The sequence below is a fragment of the Odocoileus virginianus genome, chromosome 23, assembly GCF_023699985.2.
Source record: "Odocoileus virginianus isolate 20LAN1187 ecotype Illinois chromosome 23, Ovbor_1.2, whole genome shotgun sequence".
NCBI classification, from domain to species: domain Eukaryota; kingdom Metazoa; phylum Chordata; class Mammalia; order Artiodactyla; family Cervidae; genus Odocoileus; species Odocoileus virginianus.
The window spans coordinates 26,437,037-26,457,411 of record NC_069696.1 but is presented as its reverse complement, the minus strand read 5'-3'; the positions used below and the strand labels follow the sequence as shown (position 1 = coordinate 26,457,411).

General features: G+C 38.6%; 1 protein-coding gene across 4 annotated transcripts in view; it reads left to right on the top strand.

The window, feature by feature from the left end:
* The window catches only part of GYS2 (glycogen synthase 2), a 59,179-nt gene that overhangs the window by 31,209 nt on the left and 7,595 nt on the right, over nt 1-20,375 (top strand). For all 4 annotated transcript variants that reach the window (XM_070453734.1, XM_070453737.1, XM_070453738.1 and 1 more), the window contains 5 exons: nt 1,804-1,910; nt 3,074-3,133; nt 5,452-5,530; nt 6,738-6,851; nt 17,959-18,085. In XM_070453734.1, coding sequence (XP_070309835.1) covers nt 1,804-1,910; nt 3,074-3,133; nt 5,452-5,530; nt 6,738-6,851; nt 17,959-18,085 — 487 coding nt within the window. The remainder of the gene's footprint in view (nt 1-1,803; nt 1,911-3,073; nt 3,134-5,451; nt 5,531-6,737; nt 6,852-17,958; nt 18,086-20,375) is intronic.

The following is a 20,375-nucleotide window of genomic DNA, read 5'->3' as shown; positions in this document are numbered from 1 at the left end:
TTCTGAACTAATCCAGCAATAAAACCTGTGCCAACAGAAGTACTGCATCATAGATATTGATGAAAGTTATCAGCTTATATTCTTGTCACATCATAGAAAAATACAGAATACATAAGGAAAATAGAAGAGGTCAGTATAGAAGTCTAATTTTACTGAGATGCTGAGACAATCTAAATTTTCCTGAGCTCTGTGTAACTCTCCCGCTAAGTTTTTATTTCTCGGACTTAGATTTATCACTGTCTTAGCCCAGATATTCCTGGATGGCTCAGAGGGTAAAGAATCTGCCTGAAAGGCAGGAGAGACAGGAGTTGCAGGTTTGATCCCTGGGTCCAGAAGATCCCCTGGAGAAGGAAATGGCAACCCACTCCAGTATTCTTGCCTGGGAAATCCCATGAACAGAGGAAGCTAGTAGTCTACAGTCCAAAAGGTGGCAAAGAATCAAACATGACTGACAGACTAAACATATACACTGTACCAAGTATTTTAGGAGATTACTAAAATCACATTAATAAACACCCATGCTTATAAAATAGGATTGAAGATCAGAAAGATTATTCAAGAATAAACAGGAATAATCTTATTTTACAGTATTTTCTGATATGTATCTATTTAACAAACTTTATAGATGGACTCACAACTATATAAAAATGTAGCGTGTCTAGAGACATTATTAATTTATCCATACATTTATTAAATATTTGCTTTATTTTTAGATGTGAAGAAAAAGTGAATTTCTCTTATTCTAGACATCAAAGATAATTATGATCCTTGGAGAAATCAAAATAAGACATTTTCCTTCCATATAGTACATTTAGTCTTCAATAAAAGCACATTGCCTACTCCTGGGGTGTTTCCTATTTTATGATTCCTATAGATATTTTGAATAGAATATAAGGTCCCAGAGGGCTGAGACCATAGGTTAGATGATAGTGCTCCACATTCAAGAGTCAGTCATTTCAGAATATAAAAGCATTCATCAGTACACAGTCTTAAGTAAGTTTACACTATCATTCCCACAGCTGTTTGGCATGTCATTTCTTTCTGAGAAACTTCAGGTCAATAGTGTTTTTGGAATAGGAAAAGTAAACAGATTGTAGAGTCAAAAAACACTAGTTTAAAATAACAAAACAAAACACTAGTTTGACTCCTAGGTTTGCCAATAACCTGTGATAGGAGCTCAGGAGAATAATCAAAAGTCCTGTGACTCTCTTTTGAAATCAATGAGGAAAGTGATAGTTAGGCTTGGGTTAAGTTATGTGTTTAAAGCACCTAACACAGTAACTGCTACACCAAAAGTTCTGAGTCCCCGTTCTGGTTCCTTTATGCTTGGAAAAAAAACACAAAATGCAACATCATGAGAACCAAGATATTTAACAGAAAAATGTAATAATCTCTTTGTGCAAATCCATGTAAATTAGCTATAAGACATAAACCCAAGTGAAATCCTTATTAACTTTCCAATCTGGAATTTTAACATTTGTGTTATCTTTTATGTAATTTTTTTAACGACAGAAAACCACAGTGATATCAGTAACAATTGCTATATATTTTAGATGATGGATGCCATGAAATTATTCTGTGTGGATTTTTAATTGTTAATTGTCAGATCTCAGTTGAATGTCATATTTAAATTTTCTGAAGAAGCTTCAAGACAGTGGTGTATAATTTGTCAGTCATAAATAAGTATTCTTATTCCCTCAAGATGTTTCAAAGCACTCTTTGCCACAGTTTAAGGTCCAGCTGTCACATGGTTTATTTTATCTTTGATAGTTGACTCTGTTGTGTTTTCTAACCCCTCATTAGATGCATAAAAGTGACGTCACCGTGGTGGTGTTTTTCATTATGCCTGCCAAGACAAATAATTTCAATGTGGAAACCCTGAAAGGCCAGGCAGTACGCAAACAGCTATGGTAACCTCGCATCTTGTAAATATTCTCAAGCAATAGGTGTAAAGGGATCTTTTTTTAAGTGCATGATTTCTGATCTATTTCCTTGAACTATTTTTTCCCCTTAAGGTTATAATAGCTTACATACTACTTGGTTCTCTTCTCATTGGTTCTTTTGTTAAATTTTGTCATGTCTGTTCATATAAAAATGTTGGAATGAGCTACTGTGGAGGGATAAGGCCTTTGTAGAAATCTTTAAAGATGGCTCAGATTTTTAAAAAATTTATTATGGAAATGTTAAAACATATGCTGAAGTAATGAAATTAGTATCGTGCTCCCCCTCTTCCCCATAGGCCAGACTCAACAATTATAAATGTTGACTTAAAAAATAGTTGCAACCTAAAAATTGAGAGTTATGTTTTATTTGCTGGGAATATTTAGAACTCTGAGCCCGGGAGACAGCATCTCAAGTAACCTTGAGAGAACTGCTCTGAGGAGGCCAGGAGAGGAGCCAGGTTATGTAGAAGTTCTGCAACAAAGGGCAGGGAGTCTGAGCATCAAAAGATTATTGCTAATTAAGGAAAATCAGATATCCCCAGTTAAGGAACTTAGTGCGTTTCTCTGTATGGGAAGATGCAGGAGTCTGGACTCACTGAAAACATTCCCCTGATAGAAACCTCCCCTATCTGCGGCTAGTTTGCAGTGTTTTTCACATTCTGAGCTCCCTTGGGACTCACAGTAGTTAGTGACTGCAGTCTGATGGCTGCTAGATGGCAGTATTCTTCTCCTTTCTGAGTTTCCTTAGGGCTCACTATCTCACACCAGGGGCTACAATTGCTGATGACTGTGACATCCTTGTTTACTGATATGGCAGGAATGTTCCATTTCTTATAAACAAATTCCTCATATTATATGCATACCTCCATACACTCCCTTTCCCTTCCCCCAACCTTCTCCTGATTATCATCAAGCCAAAGAAAGTTACACGCCCCGCACTGGTCAGGGTGTTCAGTTGCCTCAGCTCTAGAGGTGTTAACTCAGGCTAAATTGGCAAATAAGAAAAGAACAAAAGAGGTGATATAAACGAGACCTGAAGTTTCAAAGAATGCACTGACAGAACACCGTCATGGAAAGAAAGACTTAAAAGGGTGACATTGTTTGAGTTGTATATCTTTCTGTTCATACAGGGACACTGCACATTCTGTGAAGGAAAAGTTTGGAAAGAAACTGTATGATGCATTATTAAGGTAGGAGCTTGGAACACTAAACCACTCAAACATTTAGGGCTTCACTATTGAGACACGTATTTAGACACTATACTAATTTTGTTCCAAATATAAAAGAATTAATAGCCTCTGAAGATTTTCCAAGCCAGGCTTCAACAGTACCTGAACCCTGAAGTTTCAGATGTTCAAGCTGGATTTAGAAAAGGCAGAGGAACCAGAGATCAAATTGCTAACATCCGGTGGATCATAGAAAAAGTGAGAGAGTTCCAGAAAAACATCTACTGTTGCTTATTGACTATGCCAAAACCTTTGACTGGGTGGGTCACAACAAATTGTGAAAAATTCTTAGAGGTGGGAATACCAGATCACCTTACCTGCCTCCTGAGGAAATCTGTATGCAGGGCAAGAAACAACAGTTAAAACTGGATGTGGAACAACAGACTGGTTCCAAATAGGGAAAGGAGTACATCAAGGCTGTATGTTGTCATGCTGCTTATTTAACTTATATGCAGAGTACATCATGTGAAATGCCAGGCAGGAAGAAGCACAAGCTGGAATCAAGATTGCTGGGAGAAGTATCAATAACCTCAGATATGCAGATAACACCACCCTATGGCAGAAAGTGAAGAGGAACTAAAAAGCTTCTTGATGAAAGTGAAAGAGGAGAATGAAAAAGTTGGCTTAAAGCTCAACATTCAGAAAACTAAGATCATGGCATCCAGTCCCATCACTTCACGGCAAATAGATGGAGAAACAGTGGAAATAGTGGCAGACTTTATTTTTGGGGCTCCAAAATCACTGCAGATGGTGACTGCAGCCATGAAATTAAAAGACACTTGCTCTTTGGAAGAAAAGTTATGACCAACCTAGACAGCATATTAAAAAGCAGAGACATTATTTTGCCAACAAAGGTTCATCTAGTCAAGACTACGGTTTTTCCAGTGGTCATGTATGGATGTGAGAGTTGGACTGTAAAGAAAGCTGAGTGTCAAAGAATTGATGCTTTTGAACTGTGGTATTGGAGAAGACTCTTGAGAATCCCTTGGACTGCAAGGAAATCCAACCAGTCCATCCTAAAGGAGATCAGTCCTGGGTGTTCATTGGAAGAACTGATGCTGAAGCTGAAACTCCAATACTTTGGCCACCTGATGTGAAGAGCTGGCTCATTTGAAAAGACCCTGATATTGGGAAAGATTGAAGGCATGAGGAGAAGGGGACAACAGAGGATGAGATGGTTGGATGGCATCACCGACGCAATAGACATGGGTTTGAGTAGGCTCTGGGAGTTGGTGATGGACAGGGAGACCTGGCGTGCTGCAGTCCATGGGGTTGCAGAGTCGGACACGACTGAGCGACTGAATGGAACTGAAGATATGTTGCATCATATGAGCAGGCTTTGTTTAATCCTTCATCTGACAAATATTTGTAGACAGGTAATATAAATGAGAACACAGTTATATACACGGGTAAGTTATCTGTGTGTGAACTCAGTCACTCAATCATGTCTGACTCTTTGCGGCATTTTGGACTGTAGCCCACCAGGCTCCTCTGTCCTGAAAATGGGATTTTTCAGGCAAGAATACTGGAGAAGGGTGCCATTTCCTCCTCCAGGGGATCTTCCCCATCCAGGAATTGAACCCAAGTTTCCTGCATTGCAGACAGTTTCTTTACCTGCTAAGGCATTGAGGAAGCCCTCAGATAGGGTCTCCTTCAATGGAATTCTCATTGAGAGTTAACATGTCAATTTGAAGCTGCAGAAGATTTCAAGTCAAAATATATACTGACATATTAACATATATTTATTAATGAACATATTAGTTAATGTTAACTTATATTTACTTAAGTAATATACATTACTTAATGCATATTTAGTATACACTGAGAAGCTCACCAGAATGAGAATCCCATGCACTGCAACTAGAGTAACCACCACTCGCTGAAACTAAGAGAAAAGCCCACAAAGTAGCAAAGACCCAGCACAGCCTAAAATAAATACATAATTTTTTAAAATATCAACTTACAGATGGAAAGGTTATGGCCACTGTAGAACATAGTACTCACTTCCTATAATTGTTAAAGTAGGCAAAATATTATGAAAGTATCCTCCTGATCATCAACAGTAATGCTTTAAAAATTAATTTTAATTTTCTTTTATGCTAGCAATGGTATTCTTTTATCAAACTTCCTTGCCCTTTGGAATTTGTCTGTGAGCTTCATCAGGAAACTATGTATGTTTGACATTTATTTTTAAATTGCTTGAAATGGTGTTTGACGCATAGGAAGCAGTTGGTTAGTGCTAACTGTTTTTATTTTGATTTTTAAAACTATTTTCCCGACAGAGGAGAAATTCCTGACATGAACAATATTTTGGATCGAGATGATCTGACAGTTATGAAAAGAGCTATCTTTTCAACTCAGGTAATAAAGGAAAAAATGCCCATTACTTCCCATAGTTGTTAAAGTCTATTTAGATCAATATCTTAATTTTTTGAAATGGGCTAATTTGGGAAATTTTTAAACCTGAAAGCTAGAAAAGTCATCCTCAGGTATTCACCTAAGGGACACCTTTGTAAGTTCTTTTTCACCAGTGTTTTTCAAGGCTCCTATAAACAAACGTCATGGAATTTGTCTTCATATCTACTTAAAAAATTCATTTGGAACCTATGTATCAATTGAAGAACTATGTATACTGCAATGACAAAAAAAGTGCCTAAAGTTTTCAAAAAGCTTAGACTTTGGAGTCACTCTAGAGAAGAGGTGAATGTTTCTCAGTCGAGTGGAATTGTTAAAAAGATAATTGTGTTAGCCATGTATAGCAATCTTGTCATTAACAGGGAGGCATCCGAGAACAGCCCCCTAGTGGGAAACAGCAGAGTCGCTCACCTGGAGTTCCACTGTTATTGCAAATACAGTCAGTCCCCTACATATGAATTCTGAGAGCATGTTCCTAAGTCCCTCTTGTTCATAAGTCCAACGAAGTTAGTCTAGGTACCCAGCTAATATAATTGGCTATATAGTACAGTACTGTAATGGGTTTATGATACTTTTCACACTAATAACACATAAAAACAAACACAAAAAATAAACATTTTTAATCTCACAATACAGTACCTTGGAAAGTCCAGTAGGACAGTCCAACACATCTGGCATACGGGGGCTGGCATCAAATGAACAGGCAAGAAGAGTTACTGACTGGAGGAGGTGGCGGAGGTGGGAGATGGTAGAGCTGAGGGACCGCCAGCAATAGGAGACGGGGGGCCAGCTGCAGTTTCACACACGTCTGATGCTGATGGAATGTGCTATTGTATCTTTTTGAAAATTCCCAACTTGAAGGTTCGTATGTTGGGGACTTACTGTAAGTCTCAGGAGACTTCAAGAAGTCTAGGCTTTCCAGAGAGTGGCTGCTGGTGAACAAAAGCATCGTGTGTTCAGAGTATAGAAGAAAGTTCTTTAAGCTGTTATCTTCCTATGAAATACACAGACAACCCCTCATCCCCTTTAGTGGCATCTCAGACCATAAAGGCATAAAGGTTGGATGACATATCACTGATGAGCTATTGTTGAAATTAGTCACACTTAGTAATTCTTTTCCTGAACTGACATTTTCTTCCCCCTGCTCCTTCAGAGGCAGTCTTTGCCCCCGGTGACCACTCACAACATGATCGATGATTCCACCGATCCCATCCTCAGCACCATTAGACGTATCGGGCTCTTCAATAGCCGCACAGACAGAGTCAAGGTAAAACTCATTGTTTACATGGGACATTTCAAAGTCATAGAGGACAGGTTTTTGAGAATTTATTAGAAGCATCCCTTGTTTGTTTTAACATCTATCAGAAATATTGTAAATGATACTTCCAAAGAAAATTAATTCTGTTTCCTGTCTTGAGCAATTAAAACCTGCTATGTTGGTATCATTCCTAAAAATAATTGCAAACTATTTATGGCTTTGAGTTGTAATGTTGCTTTCATTTTCATTGTCAAATATTGTCAGCAAGCATCAGGAAATGGCCTCGTTTTTAATGAAGCACATATGGTCTAAGAATTGTTTAATGAATGAATCTTGGAGATTAACATAAATTGTCTTTGTTTCTTCCTCATAAAGTTCAATTTAAGGGCGTAGTATGAGAAGCTTCTAGTTTCAGAGAATGTGGCTAATGATGGCTTTATATAATTTCCTGTAGACTAATTTGTTCTTTTGACTCTTTGAGTTTCTCCAGTGATGAAGCACAGTGTTGAATAAGCTCTTGTTTCTGCTGCAATGGAGCTTAATCTCCATGATGTTTACTGAGGGTGTGTTACGTTCTAGGCACGGGGTTAGGTGTGGGAGACAAGGGTAAATGTGTCAACAGATCATAGCTTATTCCTACTCACTTCCATCCACCAGCATTCAAGGTCAAGTTGTCCTAAGAATTTACCAGTCTTTTTGAAAGGAAGGTCCCAGTGTCCCTTCTTTCTTTTGCCTTTAGCAGATGATATGAATTCTAAACTCCTTCACAGTCCCTTCATACTGGCCTCACATACAGATTTTGACTCATTCTTACTTCTTTTCCTTCAGATTGTTAAGAGTTTTTCTGGGATCTTATTTCCTCCCACATTCTTAGGAAATGCACCCTGTTTACCCTTTTCTATATTATAGGCTTACTAGCTCTTTCCCTTGCTGTTTACAAATATTTCTGAAATTTTTCCACATGAAAAAACAAGCTTTGCCTTAACTCTACCCCTTCTTGATGTTAAATATTCTTCTACTCTTCTCTGTAAAGTCCCTTGGGAAAATACAGTCTATTCTTAAATGTATTTCTCATCTTGCACTCAGTTGTTGACATAGGCATCAGTGGATGCCATGGAGACAAGTTAAGGACCTACTGCATCAGTCCAGGTGAGAGATACCAAGGGCCACTTCCAAAGGCCTCCTCAGAAGTTCCGGAGAGGATGGAACAATGGCAGGAATGGTTGCCTGCAGAAAAAGACCATACTTAAGTGACCAGTGGGCACAGAGTGAGGAAGAGGCAGAAGGCAAGGCTTTAGGATGTAACCCACACTATCTAGAACCTAAGGAAAATCTTTAAAAGAAGTTGGTTTCAGGGTCATATCTCAAATGAAGTTCAATTTTTCATAGATTGAGTTACATATGGGATATTCAAGTTAAGATGCTTAAGAGGTACTTAGAAAACATAGGTCTGGGGTTTATAAGGACATTGTGAGGGAGGCTATTGGCATGTGGGCAGTAGTGGAGGCCAAGGAATGATGACCTTGCCATGTCAAAAGACTAGGTGGAATGAATGAAGAAAATATTGACCCAAGGGAACTTCAAGAGAGGATTAAAAGATGAAAGATTAGGGAAAGAAAGAAAAAGATAAATATATCAGAGATCAAGGCAGGAGAAATTTTAATAATAGTAGAAAGAGCTAATAGTACAGCATTAGATGATCCATGCTGTTTATAAAATGCTCCATATTGTGTTAACTCCTTCATTTCAAACAATCTACACATAGACCCACATGTATGTGTATATTGCCCTGTGCTATAGAAATATGAGTGATTTTTTATTTCTCATTTGTGTTTGTGGATTTCCAAATTTTCAACACATAGCACACATATAAGAGCCAGGCTGCACATTTTCTCCTGGAAATGCAGGACTCTTGCTGCCAAGACTGCGTCACTCTTTACATTTTTTCAGCAGGATTCTTCCACAGAGTAAGTCAACACACACTTGTCATCATTCTCATGTAATTTACTCCAGACTGGTCCTTCTCAGTTTTTTGTGTCTTGGAAGGAAAATAGTGGGAGCAAGAAAACATCTTATTTCCTCTTTGATTTCTGCTTTTCTCAGAACATTTCATGTCACAGTTCAGTTCAGTCACTCAGTCGTGTTCAACTCTTTGTGACCCCATAGTCTGCAGCACACCAGGCTTCCCTGTTCATCACCATCTCCTGGAGTTTGCTCAAACTCAAGTCCATTGAGTTGGTGATGCCATACAAACATCTCATCCTCCATCATCCCCTTCTCCTCCTGCTTTCAGTCTCTCCCAGCATCAGGGTCTTTTCCAATGAGTCAGTTCTTTGCATCATGTGGCCAAAGTATTGGAGTTTCAGCCTCAGCATCAGTCCCTCCAATGAATATTCAGGACTGATTTCCTTTAGGATTGACTGGTTGGATTTCCAGTCCATGAGTCCAACACCGCAGTTCAAAAGCATCAGTTCTTCAATACTCAGCTTTCCTTATCATCCAACTCTCATATCCATAAATGACTACTGAAAAAACCATAGCTTAGATTAGATGGACCTTTGCTGGCAAAGTAATGTGTTTACTTTTTAATATGCTCTCTAGGTTGGTCATAGCTTTTTTTCAAATAAACAAGTGTCTTTTAACTTAATGGCTGCAGTCACCATCTGCAGTGATTTTGGAGCTGAAAAAAATAAACTCTGTCACTGTTTCCATTGTTTCTCCATCTATTTGCCATGGAGTGATGGGACAGGATGCCATGATCTTAGCTTTTTGATTGCTGAGTTTTAAGCCAACTTTTTCACTCTCCTCTTTCACTTACATCAAGAGGCTCTTTAGTTTCTTCTTTGCCCCCTGCCATAAGGGTGGTGTCATCTGCATATCTGAGGTTATTGTTGTTTCTCCTCGCAGTATTGATTCCAGCTTGTGCTTCATCCAGCCTAGCATTTCTCATGATGTACTCTGCATATACATTAAATAAGCAGGGTGACAATATACAGCCTTGACGTTACTCCCTTCTCAATTTGGAACTAGTCCATTGTTCTATGTTCGGTTTTAACTGTTGCTTCCTGAACTGTATATGGATTTCTCAGGAGGCAGGTAAAGTGGTCTGGTATTCCCAGCTAAGAATTTTCCACAGTTTATTGTGATCCACACAGTCAAAGGCTTTGGCATAGTCAATAAAGCAGAAATAGATATTTTTCTGGAACTCGCTTGCTTTTTCAATGATCCAGCGGATGTTGGCAATTTGATCTCTGGTTCCTCTGCCTTTTCTAAAACCAGCTTGAACATCTGGAAGTTCATGGTTCACGTATTGCTGAAGCCTGACACTGAAATCAGATTGATTATATCCTTTGCAGCCAAAGATGGAGAAGCTCTATACAGTCAGCAAAAACAAGACTGGGAGCTGACTGTGGCTCAGAGCATGAACCCCTTATTTCCAAATTCAGACTGAAATTGAAGAAAGTGGAGAAAATCATTAGACCATTCAGGTATGACTTAAGTCAAATCCCTTATGACTATACAGTGGAAGTGAGAAATAGATTCAAGGGACTAGATCTGATAGAGTGCCTGATGAATTATGGATGGAGGTTCATGACATTGTACAAGAGACAGGAATCAAGACCATCCCTAAGAAAAAGAAATGCAAAAAAGCAAAATGACTATCTGAGGAGGCCTTAGAAATAGCTGTGAAAAGGGAAGCGAAAAGCAAAAGAGAAAAGGAAAGATATACCCATTTGAATGCAGAGCTCCGAAGAATAGCAAGGAGTGATAAGAAAGTCTTCCTCACTGCCTCCTGTACAATGTCACAAACCTCTGTCCATAGTTCTTCAGGCACTCTGTCTATCAAATCTAATCCCTTGAATCTATTTGTCACTTCCACTGTATAATCGTAAGGGATATGATTTAGGTCATACCTGAATGGTCTAGTGGTTTTCCCTACTTTCTTCAATTTAAGTCTGAATTTGGCAATAAGGAGTTCATGATCTGAGTCACAGTCAGCTCCCGGCCTTGATTTTGCTGACAGTATAGAGCCTCTGCATCTTCAGCTTCAAAGAATATAATCAGTCTGATTTCAGTGTTGACCATCTGGTAATATCCACGTGTAGAGTTGTCTCTTGTGTTGTTGGAAGAGGGTGTTTGCTATGACCCATGCGTTCTCTTGGCAAAACTCTGTTCACCTTTGCCCTGCTTCATTCTATACTCCAAGGCCAAAATCGCCTGTTACTCCAGGTATCTCTTGACTTCCTACTTTTGTATTCCAGTCCCCTATGATGAAGGGGACATCTTTTTTTGGTGTTAGTTCTAGAAAGTCTTCTAGGTCCTTGGGGACAGAGGTGGGAGGGGGGATCGGGATGGGGAACACATGTAAATCCATGGCTGATTCATGTCAATGTATGGCAAAAACCACTACAATATTGTAAAGTAATTAGCCTCCAACTAATAAAAATAAATGAAAAAAAAAATAGAAAGTCTTCTAGGTCTTCATAGAACAGTTCAACTTCAGCTTCTTCAACGTTGGTGGTTGGAGCATAGACTTGGATTACCGTGATATTGAATGGTTTGCCTTGGAAACGAACAGAGATCATTCTGTCATTTTTGAGATTGCACCCAAGTGCTGCATTCAGGACTCTTTTGTTGACTATGAGGGCTGCTCCATTTCTTCTAAGGGGTTCTTACCCACAGTAGTGTAGGTATAATGGTCATCTGAATTAAATTTGCCCGTTCCAGTCCATTTTAGCTCACTGATTCCTAAAATGTCCATGTTCACTCTTGCCATCTCCTGTTTGACCACTTCCAATTTACCTTGATTCATGAACCTAACATTCAGGTTCCTATGCAATATTGCTCTTTACAGCATCTGACTTTGCTTCCATCACCAGTCACATCCACAACTGGGTATTGTTTTCGCTCTGGCTCTGTCTCTTACTTTTTTTCTGGAGTTATTTCTCCACTGATCTCCAGTAGCATATTTGGCACCTAGAGACCTGGGGAGTCCATCTTTCAGTGTCCTATCTTTTTGCTTTTTCACAGTGTTCATGAGGTTCTCAAGGCAAGAGTACTTAAGTGGTTTGCCATTCCCTTCTCCAGTGGACCACATTTTGTCAGAACTCTCCCCTATGACCCGTCTGTCTTGAGTTGCCCTACACGGCATGGCTCGTAGTTTCATTGAGTCAGACAGGCTGTGGTCCATGTGATCAGTTTGGTTAATTTTCTCTGATTATGGTTTTCATTCTGTCTGCCCTCTGGTGGATAAGGATAAGAGGTTTATGGAAGCTTCCTGATGGGAGAGACTGACTATGGGGGAATCTGGGTCTTGTTCTGATGGATGGGGCCATGCTCAGTAAATCTTTATTCTAGTTTTCTTTTGACGGTGGGGCTGTGTTCCTTCCCTGTTGTTTGACTGAGGCCAAACTATGGTAGTGGTAATGAAGATAATGGCAACCTCTTTCAAAAGGACTTGTGCATGCACTGTTGTATTCAGTGCCCTGGCCCTGCAGTAGGCCACTGTTGACCCATGTCTCTGCCAGAGACTCCTGGACACTCGCAGGCAAGTCTGGCTCAATCTCTTGTGGGGACACTTTTTCTTTCTCCTGGCTGCTGATGTGCACAAGGTTTTGTTTGTGCCCTCCAAGAGTCTGTTTCCCTGGTCCTGTGTAAGTACTATAATCAAATCCCACTGGCCTCCAAAATCAAATTCCCTGGGGGTATTTTTTTGGGGGGAAGCAATATGGTGGAGTAGAAGGGTGTGTGCTCATCTCCTCCTGTGAGGACTCCAAAATTACAACTCGCTGCTGAACAACCATCGACAGGAGAATGTTGGATCTCACCAAAAGAAGATACTCCACATCCAAGGGCAAAGGAGAAGCCCCAGCAAGATGGTAGGAGGGGTGAAATTGCATTTGGAATCAAATCCCGTACCCGCCAGAGACACTTGGAGGGCTCAACCAAAACCTTGTGCACACCAGGAACCAGAGACCCCACAGAGACCGAGCCAGACCTGCCTTTGAGTGTTTGACCTCCTGCAGAGGTACGGGTCAGCAGTGGCCTGCCACAGGGGCAGGGGCTCTGGGTGAAGCAGACCTACGTCACACGGCATGTGGCATAAGCCCTTTTAGAGATGGTCACCATTAGCCCCACCATAGAGCCATTGAGCAGACGACCCACAAACTGCAGAACAATTATACCAAAGAAATTCTCACACTGTTAAGAAAGCTCTAGGACCCACAACAGACTTCCCAACCTGGGGATCTGTCAAAGGGACTGAGAACCTACAGGAGATTTGATTTTGGAGGCCAGTGGGATTTAATTTCATGTCACATCCATATCTAAACTTTTGACTCTTCCTCTGATGATCTATCTGTGCTTGGCATTTATTAAGTACAATAAATACAGATTGATGTTTTTAAAAAAGATTGATAACAGTGAAGCAATTCCCAGGAATGGACAAGTAACTTATTTCCTAAACATGTGAAATACTTTCATACTTCTATGTAATTGCTGATATTTTTTTTCCCTCTGAAATAATCTTATTTCTGTTATTTGAACAATTCTTTTTTGGAATCCAACCTAGAAGTCATCTCTTTCTTACACTTCTCCTTAATATACATTTACCTACTCCAGACAGAACAGTTGTTTCCTTGTCTGTATCTTCTGCAATTATAGGAATTATCACATTGAATTCTATATATTTTAATATAATGTGTCCATTTCTCCAGAGACTGTGGGTTTTTTGAGCTGGTGATCATGTCTCATCTGTTTTCTCAATTTTTGTCCTCTGAAAAGCAGATACCAAGACAAGAGTAGTTATGAAAACATTTATTGACAGAAATACCTGTGTAAGATAAAGAAGTGGAAAGCAAGAGCAGGCAGAGAGGTGCAGCCAGACACAAGGAAGAAAGCGAAATGGAAAGAAGAGGTTGTTGTTTAGTCCCTCAGTCATATCTGACTCTTTGCTACCCTATGAACTGTAGCCCCCTAGTTTCCTCTGTCCATGGGATTTCCCAGGCAAGAAGAGTGAAGTGGGTTGCCATTTCCTTCTGCAGGGAATCTTCCCAACCCAGGGATTGAACCCATGTCTCCTTTATTGGCAGGCAGATCCTTGACTGCTAAGCCACCGGGGAAGCCCTAAATAAGTCATAGGTGCCTTGTTTAGCAGGCTTCTCATACAAATTGTGTTTATGCAGTTAAGCTCATGAGCATGTTCCGATATTCACTGTTTAATATAAGACAAACACACAGAAAAGAAATAAAAGAATAGCCTTTTGAAAAGTCTGTTTTAAATTTTTATTGGAGTATAGCTGATTTACAATGTTGTATTTGTTTCTGCTAAACAGCCAACTGAATCAGTTATACATGTGTCAGCTCTTTTTAAAAAATTTCTTTCCCCATATAGGTCATTACCGAATATTGAGTAGAGTCCCTGTGCTATAGAATAGGTACTTATTTGTTATCTATTTTATATATGAAAGTGGAAGTGTTAGTCGCTCAGTCGTGTCCAGGACTGTAGCCCTCCAGGCTCTTCTGCCCATGGGATTTCCCAGGCAAGAATACTGGAGTGGGTCGCCATTCCCTTCTCCAGGTGATCGTCCTGATCCAGGGATCGAACCTGAGTCTCCTGCATTGCAGGCAGATTGTTTACCATTTGAACCACCAGCGAAGCCTATTTTTTAATATAGTAGTGTGTCAGTGTCAATCTACATCTCTACATTTATCCCTCCCCGCCTTAGCTCCTGGTAACTGTAAGTTTGTTTTCTAAAGAATAGCTCTTTCTAACAATATACATTCAAAGCACTGAGATAAACTTTGGTTAGTTCAGAATTATGTATTTTATTTTATTAATAGTGTCCTTTAAAAGTTTGACAGTATGAGTATCTATTGGATTACCTGCATGTTTATAGACAACTATAGAGTGATTCTTAACTCTCCAACTGAATTGACAAGTTTTTTATATTAATGTAACCGTTTGATTCAGGAAGCATTGCAGATAATTTTGAATCTTAATTTATCATCAATCCTGCCTCGGGTTCAAGGCATAGTGAGAAAAGTCTAGACTGTAGATTTCAGATCTCGACCCTGTGCTGCCTGCAGTGAAAGCAAACTAACTTCCGGGGACCTTGCTTCCCTCCCAGGATAAATACAGCCTGACAAGTTTTTGTTGTATGCTGACTGATCCAGGTCTTGCTGTGAACCAGCTGCTCTGCTGGGGGGCTTTGCACACAGGATCTCATTTAATCCTCCCTGTGACCTTGGGCTGACCTCTAATATCCCTTCCTCTGCCCTGGGCTTCTGCCATTGGCTGTTTTAGGATGTAGAACAGCTGTGTTCTTATTTTAGTTGTGCTGTTATTCTCTTTAGCTAGGAACAAAATGAATGAGCCATGATGTTTTCATGTTTCAAAATGGGATTTGGAGAGAGTTTTGCTAAGTTTGGAAATGCCAAAGCAGGCATAATGCCTTTCAAATCCCTCTTTGCTGATATTTGCCAACAGAGTACAGTGGGCTTTGGACTTGAAGACATAGACACGGTCAAGTGTCTGCCTCTTTGGTCTCTTTCCCTAGTGCAGTACTTTGCAAGTAATAGGAATTAAAATTATGTTTTGTGGAAGAAAATACTTTATCCATTATTTTCTTTGCCAATTTGTAATTCTTGTGATTGAATAAACCATCATTTATAGGTACTAGTTTTGGGCATTTTTACCATTTCATTTCTTCTTTAGTGTTACAGATCTCCTATTTATTGATCTCTTGACATATGCTTGCAAAGTCTTAGTTTCCTTATTTCTAAAACTAGAAATAAAATAAAAACAATGAGAATGTCTACTCTCCTTATCACAAAATGTTGCTAAGATTAAATGAGGTAATATATGTGAAACTGATTTATAATATATAAAGTATTGGACAACTATTGTCATCATTATTGCTGTATATCCCAAATTAGGTTTTGTTTCCTTCAAAGGAAAAAAATCTCTTTGGAAGAATATTCACTTATTTCAGTTGTTAATTTCAACCGTACAGCAAAGTGTTTCAGCTATATATACATATATATTCTTTTTCAGTTTTTTCCATTATGTTATTAGTATTATGAGTCTCATTTCCTGTGCTATACGGTGGGACCTCATTGTTTACTTATTTTATACACAGTAGTGTATATATGTTAATCCCAAACTTGTAGTTTATCTCTCTTCCCCTCTCCCTCACTGTTTCCTTTGGTGACCATAAGTTTGTTTTCTATGGCTATGAGTCTATTTCTATTTTGTAAATAAGGTCATTTGTACCATCTTTCAGATTCTATGCATATGTGATGTCATATGATATTTGTCTTTATCTGACTTACTTCACTTAATATGATACTCTTTAGGTCCACCCATGTTGCTGCAAATGGCATTATTTCATTTTTTATGGAGTAATATTTCATATTTACCCATTTATCTCTCAAGGGACATTGAGGTTTCTTCCATGTCTTGGCTATTATAAATAGTGCTGCTATAAACACTGAGGTGCATGGTATCTTTTAAAATTAGAGTTTTCTCCAGATACATACCCAGCAGTGGAATTGCAGGATCATATGGTAACTCTATTTTTAGTTTTTTAAGTGGGAATATTCTTGTTTGCAGTTAACACATGTTAAGTATTTGTGGATGATGAGCATCTAGTCAGCAATTTATACTCATATGGATCTGGAAAAATATTAATTCTATTCACATTATACTTGCAACTTCTCTGTAAATTTGACATTATTTCAAGTTATATATAAACATGTTTACATATAAACAAATAAAAAATATATAAAACACACTATATATGAAAATATATAATATATATATATAATTTTATTTCTCTGTTTTATTAAAGTTCTCACCGAACCAATTTTAGGTTACTTATCAGCCTCCCCTCATAGCTAAGTAAGTTATTAAAATGAAATTCTAATAAATGAATTAGAAAAATCTGATTTTAAAGTACTGGAGTAATATAATTTATATATTATAATTATATTAAAGTTCATAATTCATCATTTTAGTAAATAGGAGAAATAGAACTAATTTATCTAGGTTACCAGCTAAGTAGCTATTCTATTCATAGCTGTCCAAGTACAGCTGCATTCTGGTCTCTGCCTTTGCAGAAAATTAAAGGTTGCGGGGCTTCCTAGGTGGTGCTAGTGAAAACCCTCTTGCTAATGCAGGAGACGTAAAAGACACAGGTTCGACCCCTGGGTTGGGAAGATCCCCTGGAGGAGGGCATGGCAACCCACTCCAGTATTCTTGCCTGGAAAATCTCGTGGACAGAGGAGCCTGGCGGGCTACACAGTGCATGGGGTTGCAAAGAGTCAGACACGACTGAAGTGACTAGCCCACACACATGCACAGGCTGTGCAGTCCAAGAAAAGGCTCTTACCAGTGCCCGGGAGCCAACTGCTAACTTTTCAAAATGCTGTGGGCCAGTTTTAAACACAATTGCTGTGTAAAATCAAATTGCATAAACTTTAAAAAAAATCAACTATGCTAAAAGGAAAGGTAATGCTGAAACTCATTGCATCCTAGTTGTGTACTGCATTTTTCTATGACCTGTGCTCTGGAGGTTATTTTTGACCACTATACTCGCATGATGAAAATATCCTCTCAGGATGCCCTGCTCCTCTTCCTGTCTCCAGTTCAGCGACATCGCGGTGGTAGCTTGCGCTTGTTCCTCAGTTTCATTCACTCAGCGTGTAAGGGTAGCTCCCTTCTTCTCTGCCTCTGGTGGGAATAAATTGAAAGACAAGACGGGGCAAGCAGTTAGAAAAGCAAATAAAATCTTTACTGTCAATAAAGGCTGGGTTGGATGAGTTTAGCATGAGAACAAAAATGGACACAACTCTATATCCTCCAATCCAGGCCTGGGAACTTGAGGGAAAATCGGTCCTCAGAGTAGATCTTCACAGAGAATAGAGAGAGGAGGAAAAAAACACCCAGGTCTTTTCCTTTTTCTTTTCCCTTATCTCTCTCTTTCTTTCCCCTGAGTCTATAACACAAGGATTCTATAGTATCGAAATGCTGAAATAAAAAAATTGTAGGAGATTTTTTTGCTCTAATTTCTTCTTTCTTTTCTCTTTTTCTCATTAGATTTTTTTTCTCTTTCAGTTGATTTTGCACCCAGAGTTCCTGTCCTCCACCAGCCCCTTGCTACCCATGGATTACGAAGAGTTTGTCCGAGGTTGTCATCTTGGAGTATTTCCATCATACTATGAACCCTGGGGTTATACTCCAGGTATGTGACATGTATAGATTATGAGATGCTTTAAGTTGTATTAGAATATTATTCTACACACATGTATATAATATTCCAAGTTTATATGTCATTTCTGCTAAGGTTCTGGTTTTGTTTGTTTGTTTTAAAAGTGATTTGGTTGGATTTATCCCAGAGGTCAGATTTACACTTTGTCGCTCCTGACGTAAGCATAAGGACATAATGCGTGTGTGCGTGCTAAAGTCGCTTCAGCCATGCCCGGCTCTTTGCCACTCTATGGACTATAGCTCACCAGGCTCATCTGCCCATGGGATTCTCCAGGCAAGAATACTGGAGTGGGTTGTTGTGCGCTCCTTCAGAGTATCTTCCCAACCCAGGGGTCAAACCCACCTCTCTTATGTTTCCTGAATTGGCAGACAGGTTCTTTACGACTAGTGACACCTGGGAAGCCCAAGGACATAATACATAATCTTTTATATAAGTGTAAGAGGTTGTGGTTGGGCATATTTTAGTATCTGAATTGTTGCCTCACTGCATTCCAAAGAAAAAGACTGTTTTATAAAAAATATATCTTTTTAGTTAAATTCACCAGTCTTATCCATTAATATGAAGAAGAAACTAACTACAAGGAGATTAATATGAGAAACAGTTGTTTCTGAAATTGTTATAAAGTTTATTTCAGAAGAATGCCTTTTAAGTTAAGGATATATTTATCTTTTAATTAGGTAATGCATTCACATGATTAAAGACACAAATAGTATAAAGAGATGTATGGTGAAAAGTCATCTTCACACCCTTGTCTCTCAAAAAAGAGGTAAAGATAGAATGTCAGTTTGGTGGTAGGCATTATGCCAATGACATAATTCCATTCAGACCCTACACCTGCCCCACCCCCTTTTTTTCCCACAGGTGGTAGATTCTCAGATCCATTATCTTTTTTTCTTTTCTGTATCCTACTAACATGGTTGTCATTGGCATCAGGAGCTGTCAATTTGTATTTGTACTGAAAAGCCTAATTTAAAAGGAAACAATTACTTTATATGCCAATGCTAAGAAGACATTGATGACTTTTCCATCTTCCTGCTAATCATAGATTTTCCTCCCAGTACAGCTATAATTCCATTTATAATCGAAAATAAAAGGCTCAGAAAACATTTTTATTTATAATGAATACATTTTGCCTTCTGCATCTCAGTGTCACCGTGGTCTAAGTAAGGGGCAGCAGCAATTAAGGTGAGAGAGGTCATGGGCTGAATTATGAGGAAGGTTTTTCTAATCTTTACATTCTGGCCCTAGAATTTAAGTATAGAATTTTAAATTCTATATAAATAGGTTACTATAATCTTTACAATAGGAGTGACAAGGCTCTGCATCTTTTGATCAAGTTCCTTTTTTATTGTCTTAGGCTCCAGCAAGAATAATTTGCCAGCAGCTGTAAAACCATTAGAACGTTTGGGGAAAGACTGACAAAGAATTACCCGTTCTTGAAACATGACATAGTAAAGTTACTAATCTGACTCTTCCAGTTATCTCTCTTGTAGTTCTAAAAGTTGTTTTTGGCACCAATTCCACTTTTGTGAAGGTAGTATCTTCTTACTTGTAAAATGCCCACACAGTTATCTTAAATTGTTTTTAATGAAGTAGCTATCTTTTGAGATACATTAAAACAATTCACTTGATGAACTGACAACTTTGCTACTCCTATTATTTCTAGTAAGTAACATAATTTTCAACTGTAAATATGGAGAACAAAAAAGTACAAAATCAAAACATGAGTGAGAACGGGAATGTGGAAAGTCATTTATACTGGATAAAGAGGCTATCTGACTTACTTCCCACCAGAATATCATATCATAGGACAAAGGTAAACCTAACCTGAAATGATAGAGGAGCCATATCTAGTTTGTTAAGATAAAGGCCAGCAAAGGTGTTATAAAAGATAAGTAGATGGAAAAGGGAGTGTGAGAAATACGTGCCAAATAGTGAATGAGTCATTCTCTAAGGAAGTTGGCCCCTCCTTTCCTAACTTGAATTGCAGAAATAGCAGAACCTCTGGTGGTATAAGTTTGGTATTCGTATATTAGATAATTTTTTAGAACAATTGCTTTATGTGGTGCTAACTCTCACCCCAGAAATTATTAAAATCTGTGTTTTATGTTTTGAGAAAACCCAGTGAAGATAAACACTGACTTCATTAATTTCATTCAGTGGACATATTCGGTGCTTACAAAGGTGCCTGAAATTTTATTATTTGGGTGTAAAAGAGTATTTAATAAAACTGAGGATCTGTGAAGTTTCATAGAATTGTAGG